Below are 12468 nucleotides of genomic sequence, written 5' to 3' on the forward strand. Positions count from 1 at the left end.
CACAACCAAATATAAAAGAAAATAAAAGGGAAATTACCCGAGTTACCCACTGCACCATTGTTCACCAGGGAATTGGGAGCCACAGTACGAGGCCAGTGTCCATCATGAGAAGAGCTAGGGATTGCCATTGGCCTGGCAGCAGGCTGTGCAAAGATGATGCTGGGATCATTCAAGCCAATATTGCTGGGGGTACTGCCAGGTGCAGAGTGTAGCATTGGGCCATGGATGGGCCATGATGGGGCAGGGATCTGGAGGGGGTGCATTGGCAATAATCCCATACTGTGCATGGGTGAATAAGGAGCTGGAGGTGATTGAGGAAAATTATACAAGGGCATCTGAACCTGATGAGGGGGCTGGCCTCCCTGCTGGGGTGGGCCAAGCTTAGGCTGGGATCCTGTCTGGGATGGAGGTGGGGGAAGAGCAGATGGTTGGGGAGAATTCTGTGGAAAAGACTGAGGCTGAGGAGAATAAGACGGTGAATCAGACTGCAGGAAAAAAAGAAAGATAATTTTAAAAATTAGGATTATCAAAATATAAGTTATTTCATTAGAATAACAGAAACAGAACTATATGATGTATATAACAACAAATAATAAAATCTCCTATTACATGAAGGTAAAATTTTCCCCAACGTGCTCAAATTCTCTCACATGAGTAATGGTTTATGACTCTTTGTTGTTGTTGTTGTTCAAGAAAAAAAAAAGGAGAACCTAGTATCATGAACAACATATATCTCCTTTGTAAACTAGAAACACACAAATTATTCACAGCCACCTTCATTCAGCCCCTGGACAACTGTATATACTAGGCATTATTACTAGGTACTGAAAATACAGCTATGCCTTCATGAAGTTTAAAAGTTTCATGTACACAGAAATCACACAATTATGAAGTATAACAGTTCTTACTATGATAAAGACTGTATAATTAGACAAGCAGGCACATTAGTGTGATTATATCTGTTGTCTGAGCAGGCAGGAGGATAAAGTCTGGCAAAACTGGGCTACTTATTGAGACTAATCCTCTCACACAAAAAGTATCACTTATAGTTTCTGTTTATACTATGAAACAACTAACTTGCACTTTTGAAGGAATGTAGAGATCAAGGCGTTTCCAAGATTAAATAACCTTTAAACTGAGACTAAAAAGTAAACAGAAGCACATCTTGTAAAAGAAAGAAGATACAGAGAAGGAAAGAATATTTAGCAACAGAAATACTATGTCTGAAGGTATATGAATGTGATGTTTTGAAGAGGCTTGTTCCCTATAGATTCATTTGATTTAATGCTTGGCCAAAGGGAGTGGCACTATTAGGTGCAACCTTATTAAAGTAGGTGTGTTCTTGCTAAAGAAAGTGTGTCACTGTGTAAGTAGGCTTTGAGGGTTTCTATGCTCAGGCTCTGACCAGTATATGGAATCCAGTCTCCTCCTGGCTGCATTCAGATCAGATGTAGAACTCTTGGTTTCTGTAGCACTATGTCTGCCTGCCTGGATACTGCCATGCTTCCTGCCAGGCTGATAATGGACTTAACCTCTGAAACTGTAAGCCAGCCCTAATTAAATGTTTCCTTTATAAGAGTTGCCACAGTAAAGGTGTCTCTTCACAGTTATAAAACCCTAACTAAGACAATGGGCATGGAAATATTTAACTGTTTAAGGTAAATGAAATCTAAAAGAAGTTAAATAGTGAAGTACATGGCTAAGGGAATAAGATATCTGGGGCTTAAGAAATAAACAGAAATAATGCCAGGAGGCAGAGTCAGGTGGATTTTAGTGAGTTCAAAGCCAGGTCTACAGATCAGGGCTACCCAGAGAAGCTCTGTCTCAAAAAAGAAACAAACAAACAAACAAACAAAAAGAGCTGGAAAGATGGCACAGCTGCTTAGGAGCACTGGCTGCTCTTCCAGAGGACCTGGGTTCAATTCCCAGCAGCCACATGACAGCTCACAATTGTCAGTAACGCTAGGTCCAGGGGTTCTGACATCCTTATACAAACATACATGCAGGCAAGACACCAATGCATATAAGATAGAAGTAAATCACAAAAAAATAAAAAATTATACAATGACCAGTAAGTATGCCTGCCAGCTTCAGGATTCAAGGCCACCCAGTTCTTCTCTCCATTATAAAACAACAAACAAAAACAGAAACAAGGCAATGAGGGCTCCTGTGTTTTGTATATGATATAACACCACTGAAAATTTAAACCCAACCAGGAATATAATCAACTTGCAATTTATAATTTTTTTTATTTAAAAATAATAAAAAAAACTTTTTAAAGAAAACACTGATGGAACTAATGAAAAGGGTATGATGAAGTCTTAATTCTCATTTGATACTCTGGTCTTTTACAAGTTATAGTCTCACTCAATAGATATCCACATGTGAGGTGAGGAGAATATACACAAAGTTATCTGCAAGCCTGGGAATGGTGACATACACTTTCAATCTCAGTACTCAAAAGGAAGAGGCAGAGTTCTAGGCCAGCCTAGTCTACACTGTGAGTTCTAGGATAGCCAGGGCATGAGATTGGAGGGAGAAAGAAAAAAGAGAGAAAGAGGGAGAAAGAAGTTAAGCTACAGGCAAATAAAGGACTATGAAGCTACTACCCTAATAGCAATGACTTCCCAACATTACTAAAAAACAACAACAAAGACTATGTATTATGGCTAACTTTGGTTGTCAACTTGACTACATTAGAAAGTAACTAAAACCCAAGCAGCTAGGCACATCTGTGGGGGATCTCACTAGCAGGTTCATCTATCCTGAACCATTTCTTTTCTGGTGCTAGAATCTACTTCTTTTGAAATTCCAATGTGAACTGAAAACTGGCTGCTCTCTAGGACCTCCTTGGAGCTCAAGCACCAGAGTGAGACTGTTCAAATATTTAGTCCCAATGACTCAACAACTACCAGATCCTTGGCCTTTCTGTCAGGATACAGCCATTACTGGACTAAGCAGACCCCACAAACTACTCACATTCACTCTATCAATTCTGTTCCAAAGACAACCTTGACTAGTATGCTATATGTACAATGAAACTCGAAAACAGCAGGAAAATTCAAATAAATGTTCTAAAAAACTAAAGCTACTAACTAAAGACCACATACTGAGTAAATGAAGTATTAATTGCAATAAGTGAATAGTCTTTCAATTTAGTAGATACATCAATCCCTCTTTCTGAGACAGGATCTTGGTACCTAGATCAGGTTGGCTTATAACTCAAGATCTTCCTGCCTTGGTCTTCCAGGCATCTACCACTATCCCCAGCTCCCAACCTCTCTTTTGGTAAAAATCAACAAACCATATCACAGTGGTATAATTTTATCTTTTTGAACATTATTCATAAAAAACATGTTTCCTTCCCTACAATTTAGTCATTAGTCTCTAAAATAGGAAAATAAAATTGAATTTATGCTAGCAGATGAAAGTATAAATTTTTACAGCTAGGTTCAGCAACAAATGAAGACTATGAAATGTGAAAAGGAGCATTTCAACATTATGTCTTTTATTAACAATAATACTTTACTACTATGCAAAGTTAATACCTAATCATCCATATTATTTTATTATAAAAACGAGAAAGCAGGCTCACGTAAATTAAGCAGCTATAACATTAATATTAATAAGAACACAAATGTTACTTTAACTTGTAGGCCTAGCAAAGACAACTCTGCACATTATCATGTGATCTTCAATTTACACATGATGTGATGGTTGGTGTTAATTTAAATAGGAATGCTCCTCATAAACTCATGTGTGTGAATGCTTGGCCCATAGGAAGTGGCCCTATTAAGAGGTATGGCCTTACTGGAGAAATAGTGTCTCTGTGGAATGGTCTTTGAGGTTTCATATATTCAAGTTAAGCCTAACATGGCAGTTTCTTTACGCTGCCTGCAGATCAAGATGTAGAACTCTCCGCTCCTTCTCCAGCACCACGTCTGTCTACATGCTACCATGTTTCACACCATAGCAATAATGGACTAAATCTCTGAAACTATAAACTAGTCACAATTAGATAATTTCCTTTATAGGAAATTTCCTATATAATGCCATGATCCTGGTGTCTTTGACAGCAATAAAACCCTAAAACAACTGTCAACTTGGCAGAGTCTAGAATCCGAGGGAGGTGGGTCTCTTTCTGGGCATGCCTACTGAACTGGTACCCTTTTCTTGGCCAGGACTCTGGACTGTATAAAATGTATAGAGGAAGATGAGTAAGTGTGCATTCATTCCTTTCTATTTCCTTTCTTTGGATGTAATGTGACAGCTGCTTCAAGCTCCAGCTGCCTTGACAGACTGGACTTAGAACTATGAACTAAAATTCTTTCTCCCTCAAGTTGCTTCTAATGGCATTTCTTATTATAATAGCAATAAGAAAAGAAAACTGTGTTCTCTTCCTGTCAAACTCATTCATAGGCAGAGTACTTACACATTCTGAAGACTGTCTAGTCCTTATGGACTGGTCACTCTGTTGCTGGGCTGAACCAGCCACCTGCTGAGCATTGACAAGGTTACGGACCAGCTGGGCTGCTGAGAGAAGACATCACAGAAAAAGAAAAAATCAAGATACAGAAAAACCAGGCAGGCACATTGTTTCACATCTATAATCTCAATGTGTGAAGCACGAAGGCAGAAGATTGCTGTGAATTCAAGATCTGCCCTGCCCAGTGAGTTCCATGACAGCATTGGGTAGAGTATGAGACTGTCTCAAACAAACAGGAATGAATAAACAGAGATCAATAAAATTAAAGGATATTGATTTTAATGACATTCTTGTAGCACTGTGGGTTGAACACAGAATGTCTTATGTAAGGCATGCACTCTAGCAATTTCTTGTCTATAAATTTTATCTAGCTATACTTTTTGAAATAAGGCTGGCATTGATGCATTGATTACTGAAAGTTTAGTAGTATACACAGAAGCAATAGATATAGATTTCTCAAAAGAGCAGACTAAAGCAAACTTTTACACAATGACTATTTTAGAGTAAGATGTGTACCACTGCTCTCTAGCTCAGTCCCATGCTGAGATCAAAGCCAGGGCACTGCAGATAAACTCTACCATTGACCTGCAACCTCTTCCCCTCCTTTTTTGTTTTTATTATAACAAAATATATTATGTATTTATTTCATGTGTATAAATGTTTTGCCTGCATGTATGCTCATGCACCAAATGCATGAAGGTGAGAAGAAGGCACTAGATCCCCTGTAGCTGAAGTTGTAGGCAGTTGTCCATTGCCTATCTAGGATGCTGGAAACTGATCAGGTCCCCTAGCAGAGCAGCAAGTAACAGATGAACTATCTCTCCAGGGTCTTAACCACCTGGTTTTTGAAACATAGTTTTGTTATATAGCCTATACCAGCTGCTTATTTCTTCCTCAGGGATAGTGAGCTTTAAAGATACTTTCTAATCTCTCATATAAATTGTTTTTTTTCTTTTTTCTGCACTTTTTTTTAATTTGACACTATAGAACATCAAACCTAGATCCTGGTACATGGCAGATTTGTACTCTTATAAACTAAATCCCTAGACCAGATCATTTTAAAATTAATACCTAAGGCCACGTATTAATAAATCTGCAATTCCAGGGAAGCTGATGCAGGAAGACCACAAATTTGAGGTCAGCTTGCACTATATAGCAAAAATGTCCCCAGAATATGTGTACTAGTACTGGGGCTATAGCTCTGTAGTAAACCATGTGCTTAGAGTGTACAACTGCCTTGGTTTGATCCCTAGCAACAAGCAAATTAACATTTGCATCTATTTTTTTTTTTTATCTTTTCTTACCTGCCACACTACTATTCCGCTGGCGGGCCATCTTGACCTCTGGACATTCCCGGCGAACATGTCCAGCATCTCCACATATGAAACACCTAAGGTCTCGGGAGTCAAGAAGGTCCCGGGAGTCTTTTTCTTCTTCATTTCCTTCCTTCTCTTCTTCACTGTCTTTCTTCTTTAGTCTAAACAGTAAACTGCTGATACCAATAATGTGGAGCCAGGAACTTACAAACTGATGATTCACAAGACAAACTAAACCATATATAATGAAAAACAGACTAACATACACAATTCTCCCCTCCCCCGAGACAGGGTTTCCCTGGCTGTCCTGGAACTAACTCTGTAGACCACGCTGGCCTCGAACTCAGAAATCCTCCTGCCTCTAACACACACAATTCTATGCGGTTACTTTTTTTTTTTTTTAAAGAAAGCTACTTCTATTTATAGCATACCTAAATCATTCATTTTATGACATTATTTGTTTATTTAATTTTTGAGACAGGCTCTCACTATACAGCTTGCTATGCAGAATCCACCAGCCTCAAGGTCAAAGATCTTCCTTCCTGCCTCTACCTTTCAAGTACATCCTCAGACACATGAAATTTTTTTTGGGGAAAGGGGGGTTTCAGACAGGGTTTCTCTGTGTATCCCTGGCTGTCCTGGAACTCACTCTATAGACCAGGCTGGCCTCGAACTCAGAAATCCACCTGCTTCTGCCTCCCAAGTGCTGAGATTAAAGGTGTATGCCACCACTGCCCGGCTTTACAAATTTTTTTTTTTTGGAAAAAATTTCTTTTTTTTCTTTCATGCAATAGAGAACTTTATTCAGAGCATCAGACAATTTATATTCTGTAGGTTACGAGAAATCATATGAATAAAATTCTTGTGAATCTGACTTTTATATAACAAGAATAAGCCATAATGGCAAAGACATATTTTTCCATAGAGTCATATAAAGGATAAGTTTACATATTTAATTAAATAACATCAGCAAACAATGTGTAATCTGAAGCAAACTTAATCATGTTCCCTAAACCTGGGAGGAGCATAAAAACACATTCCAAGAATAATTCTGTGTTTCTGAGAAACTGCGGTCACAAGATTCTTGTCCTATTTTCTCAGAGTCTTCTCACAAGTATTCAGAATTCTTAACACATATATCCATTCCTGAACTGTGTTCTGACAGTCTTGATTCATGTCTTCTTTATGTACCACTTAACTATGTTGGCCTTCCTGTATCTTGGTCATTTTTGAAAAAATTTCTATATCAAATTTTAAACTTCTCAGATCTTTAGAGATTGATTCTTTTTGCTACTTTAAAGATGAAAGGTTTAGAGAAAATAAGCACCTTGTCTAAATTTAATAACTAACAGTGATAGAAGACAGAGTTTATTCTATTTAAAAACTTCCAAATGCATGAATTACATACATATCTTCCTTTATTTTTCTCCTTTTTTGTTTTAGATTTGTTGTTGCCGCTGTTTTGAGACAGGATCTTCCTATTATATAGGTCTGAAATTCAGAGATTTACCTGCCTCTACCTCCCAAGTGCTGGATTAAAGGTGTGTGCCACCATGTCCAGAACAACAGATATATCTTGGGATGGTATAGAGGAAATGTATTTCTCAATTAACATAATATACAGATACAGCCCAATATGTATCTCTAGGATTCAGTTTATTGTACTTATGAACTTGTGTAACTATGAAGTCCTTTTTTTTTCTTGCTCCTAGCAGTTGCAAAGACATAGCATGTTTCAGTAAACATTTCTATTAAAAAAAACTGAATGAATTAATAAACAAGCGTTATAAGAATACCATTAACATAAATTCCTCTCAGTTGAACATTTATTTACTTAAGATCCAATTAAAAATCTTAAACTTTAACTTTCATACTTAAGACATTTCTGAATAAAATTATAAATACAAGTTAGTCTCACATTTACTTTCTCTAAAATACTGATAGAAAATTATTTGCCAACCTTTTCCTTTTGGGACAGTCTTTCATGTAGTGACCTATTTTTCCACACACACGGCAACAACGATCGTTAGGAGCCAATTCTCCATCTGTTAATACTCTTGAATCAAAGAAGTACTCCTGCAGAAATAATACAATTTTACTATTAAAAAAAATGTAAAATTTCCCAAATACAAAGAATGGAAAAAAAAACAAAGCCCCAACACATTAACAAATATTTTGCTGTAAATGAAATTGTGGGTAAAAAATAAAATAAAACAAAATTTAGAATTTTCCCAGGTGGTGGTGGCACACATCTGTACCTAGCACGTGGAAGACAGAGGCAGGCAGATCTCTACATTTGAGGCCAGCCTGGTCAACAGAGCAAGTTCTAGAAAAACCAGAGATTAAAATTATTATAACATCATAGAGGGTAACAGAACTAATAACTTTGTATTCACAACATTATACAGTACAATGCAGAGAGGCTTCAGATAAGTGGAACCTCAATAAAGTTAATTTTATTTTCAATTACAATTTATAGAAAAAGAAACAGCATCCCAGAGATTCAAATCATTGGCACATAGTAATGAAACTGGGTAGATTTCATATGAAAGATTTAAAGTTTTCTCTGTAATGATTACAAAGCTCAAGCTTTCTGTTAAACCACGCTACTTCTACAAAGAATTTCAAGTCCAGAAGAGCCAGAGAACTGTTACATAAAAAAACTCTGTCTCAAAAACAAAAAACAAAAAAAGACAACTCCCCCCACTGTTGGGCCTTGGACGACCAACGTGGAGCATGACCACCCATGCGTCTACAAGAAAAATCCTGGCTGAATCTGCTAAGCAAGTATACTTCCTGCGAGATGTGAAGTCTCTTGGTCCTCTCTCAGCACGCCCTGCGCGCTCCCCGCCTCCATTCTGCCGGAGTTCCAAGAACCCAGATGGAGGCCAATCTCGGCGTATGGATCTGCTGCCCATGCGACCCCCACATTCTCCCGTTTTGCCGCGCCCACCCATCGCCGAGGCTTGGCCCCAAAACGGAGATTTCCCAACGAGAGACTCCTACCACAGAGTCTGCTTTGCGCACTGTGAGTGCCCCGCTTAGCCCCTGCTCCTCTACAATAGCCCTATCTCTGACAAAGGACGGCGCAGACCAGCGACAGAGATCCACACTCGTGCACCCATGCACGGGCCTACATTGTGTCCCACAGGTGGTGGACAACGTGGGCAGAGCCAGCTCTGCAAGCGCCCCCCGCTGGTGTCTGCAAAAACCGTGAGTAACATCTCTCTCTGTCCACCCTACCCCCTCTTTCTTTCTCTGATTCTTAGCTATAGTCTAACCCCTGCCTAATACAAAAAAACTAGGTCTCTCTCCCCACGTGTTCTCCAGCTCAAAGACAAGATGATGGCGGCTTCTTAGACCCCCACTCTTCCCATCCCCCAGCTCCACAGAGGGGGTTTCTTCACAGCTAATAGCTGTCTTTCTAGCCACAGTACCTGCTGTAACCCTCTTTCTAAGACTCCCTTGGCTGAGAGACTCCTTCTCGCGGCTGAGACTGTCTCCTTCCTCTCTCTCCCTCTCCCCCCCCCCCCCCCCTCTCAAAATCGCCAACTCCAAACTCTAGCCCCTAGCGCCCTGCCAGGTAGCTTCTTTCCCTACTCCCCCGTCATATGAGACAGGCTACTGCTATTTGGCTTAGCCTGCTTGCCTAAAGCAACAGGGCGGAACCCTGCTTGCTACCCAGCCCTGTGTTCCTTAGCCAGCCTATGCTTCCCCTCACCCTCAGTCATTTGCAGCTGACTAAAGCTACTTAGCTCAGCCAGCTTGCCTGAAGCAGCGGATCTAAAATCCTGCCTACACCCTTTGCCCCCTGTGCTGCCTGCCAGTTTCTTTCAAAGCTGCTGACTCCAATCCAGCTTCCACGTGTCTTTCCCATAGACACAGACTCTCACTCTTTCTGACTCTTAGCCCTCCCCAATACTTCTTGCTTGCCTTAAACTTTTCTTCAAAGTTGGCCTTTACTTTTATCTACATTTAAAATTTACCAGCTAAGAAAAAGAAAAGCGGGAATGCAGAACCTCTCTGCCAGAGCACCCAGACGCCACATGGCAGAGCTAGGCCCCTCCCCCCACTGCTTCTAAACCAGCCATTACTGCTCCTCCCCAACAGGAGGACCTGCAACAAAGGTTCCTGTTTTTCAACCAAAATTTTTAAACGTTTCCTTTTCTTCCTAACAGGAACACCTAGAACAACAATGCTTGTGTTTTTCAACCAAAATTTTTGTTATTTTTTTATGTTAATGCTGCCTTTTCTCTCTAATACTCATGATAGATGTCCAACATTTTTTGTTAACCTTTATAATTTCTTCAAGGTTTAAAAGCCATCTAATTTCCTTCCACAGTTTAAGTGAACGTGCTGATCACCATTTCTTGAGTCTTTTTTTTTTTTTTTTTTTTTCCGAGACAGGGTTTCTCTGTATAGCCCAGGCTGTCCTGGAACTCACTCTGTAGACCAGGCTGGCCTTGAACTCAGAAATCCACCTGCCTCTGCCTCCCAAGTGCTGGGATTAAAGGCGTGCGCCACCACCGCCCGGCCATTTCTTGAGTCTTAATTAACAACTAATTTCTTTTACAGGCAAACTGTTGCTGCCAATCCCAGATACAAAATTAACATTGTTTGTCTCCCTCAGCCATCCAAAAACAGACTCAAAGATACCTTCCAAGACTAAACTTTCCTCAAACACCTTTGCTTTTCCAGGATCTTAACGACAGGCCATAAGGTGCTTGTTCCCAAGCAATTTAATGCTCCATATCCAGCCTACAGACATCTCCCTACCGGAGATGCTCCTTCCCTGCTGTGATTATCCTACAGGTATACCCACAGATCCAACAGAGTCCAGCCATCCTCTGGAACCTGCCTGAGATGCCAAGCTGCTTTTTCCCAGTCACCTCATCTGACTGCAGACTCCAGAGACACGCCGAGATCCAGTGACAGCGCCACCTCCTGGAACCTGCCAAACTGCCTTCTTCCAGTCATCTCATCTGACTGAAGACCCCAGAACATGCTGAGATCCAGAGACCCACACCAGGCTCCAGAGATGCACGCCAGAACCCAGAGATGCTCACTACAGAAGACAGATCCAGACCTTCCAGCTACAAATGAACTCTTTTGCCAAAGTCACATAGCTAAAGTTACATGTTAGTGAGAAAAACATAATGTCTATTTAGATTAATCAGATGTCATTACCCTCAAACTGTACAATCTGTATTTAATTGTTTCAATGATTCCCTGCCTTCCAAACCCTACCCTCAATTCCCATTACCCTTGACTTAGTTATGCTACACCCTCTGGCCTACATAGTGTTTTATTTTGACCACCTCATCCAAAATTTTCACTAAAAACAGTGAGATGTTGGGCCGTGAAGACATGGTTTGGACATAGCCTGGTTGAACGGGCTTTAAACCCTGGAGACCCTTTTAGGGACGGTAGGATGTTTAGCCCTGTTCTTAGGCCCCCTTGATAGAGCGCTGGGTTTGAGATAGCCAGGAGACCCAACAGGACATTGCCTGTGAGGGACGGCATATTATCTCCCCGCGCTCTGAGACTCCAGACTACTTCCACGTGGTCCACATCTCTCATTAACACAGAGTTGCCCCTCCTTTTATGAAAGAAAAGAGGGTGGGATGTTGGGCCTTGGACGAGGTAACTCCATTTAACCTGTTACCTTCAGTCACGTAGGACAGGTAGAGGGTGTGACTAACAAGTCTCCACCTCCAGAGATTTAAATATTAATGAATTATCAAAAGGCCAGGGGCATAGCTAATTAAGTTATTCCCTCCCCTTTCTCCCTTCCCTATAAGACTGGTCTCCCCTGGCTTTTGGCAGGGGAAGCGTACCAGTTGTGCCCATTCACCATGCCATGAACAATAAAAGCTTTGGAAAACCGGCCTCCATGTGTCCATGGTCTCTCCGCCTGATTCCCAGCTTTTGGAACCCTGGAACCTTGCCGATGCAGCCGCGGGCCCACCCACCGACAGCTGCGTGCATGTGGGATCCTCTGCTGGCGGCGCGGGAAGCCCTGGTGCCGGACCGCCCTGAGACTCTGTCGCCGGACTCCCTCCCCCCAGCCCGTGAGATTTTTCCCCGCACCCCACCAAAAAACCCCAACAAAAACAAAAGAAATTGCTTTCCTTTCCAAATGACTTTATATAAAGAAATCATCTAGCTTATTTAAAATTTAATTAGATTTGCAATTAAAAAAAAAATATGTGTATGGGTATCTGGCCATGACTTTAGATGGACCACATACATGCAGGAGCTCACGAAGCAAGAGGAGGGCATCAGGTCTGCTGAAGTTAGAGTTTCATGTGGTTGTAAAATGTCTATGTGGGTGCTAGGAACTGAATTATGAAGTGTTCTTAATTATGGGGTCATCTCTCTACCTCTGCAAATAGCCTTTAAAGAATATGTAACATTTACTATGTATATAACACAGAATATACCTGAGAAGGCTGGAAAACATTTTCCAAGTCTAGTACTAAGTTCATTTCTTTTTTTTTTCCTAGCACCTTGCTTAACCTTCTCAATGCTTGGTTTTTCGGAAACACTAGTCTATCCTAACAATAGCCATACTCCTGAAAGCCAAGAAAGCAAATTTGCTGCCTATAAAACCAATGTGAAACCTAGGATAAAAGTAAAAGATATCAAAATAAAGTATTAATAAGA

General features: G+C 40.6%; 1 protein-coding gene across 6 annotated transcripts in view; it reads right to left on the bottom strand.

Moving 5' to 3' along the window:
- The window catches only part of Tut4 (terminal uridylyl transferase 4), a 107418-nt gene that overhangs the window by 7609 nt on the left and 87341 nt on the right, over positions 1-12468 (bottom strand). For 2 of the 6 annotated variants that reach the window (XM_076934501.1, XM_034502744.2), the window contains exons 25-28: positions 7763-7878; positions 5791-5963; positions 4433-4533; positions 38-485 (exon numbers count right to left, since the gene is read on the bottom strand). In XM_076934501.1, the coding sequence (XP_076790616.1) occupies positions 38-485; positions 4433-4533; positions 5791-5963; positions 7763-7878 (838 nt within the window). Of the gene's footprint in view, positions 1-37; positions 486-4432; positions 4534-5790; positions 5979-7762; positions 7879-12468 lie in introns of all 6 variants that reach the window. The other 4 variants (XM_076934500.1, XM_034502743.2, XM_076934499.1 and 1 more) reach the window with 2 other exon arrangements.

Source organism: Arvicanthis niloticus, chromosome 5, assembly GCF_011762505.2.
Source record: "Arvicanthis niloticus isolate mArvNil1 chromosome 5, mArvNil1.pat.X, whole genome shotgun sequence".
In the NCBI taxonomy this organism is placed as follows: Eukaryota; Metazoa; Chordata; class Mammalia; order Rodentia; family Muridae; genus Arvicanthis; species Arvicanthis niloticus.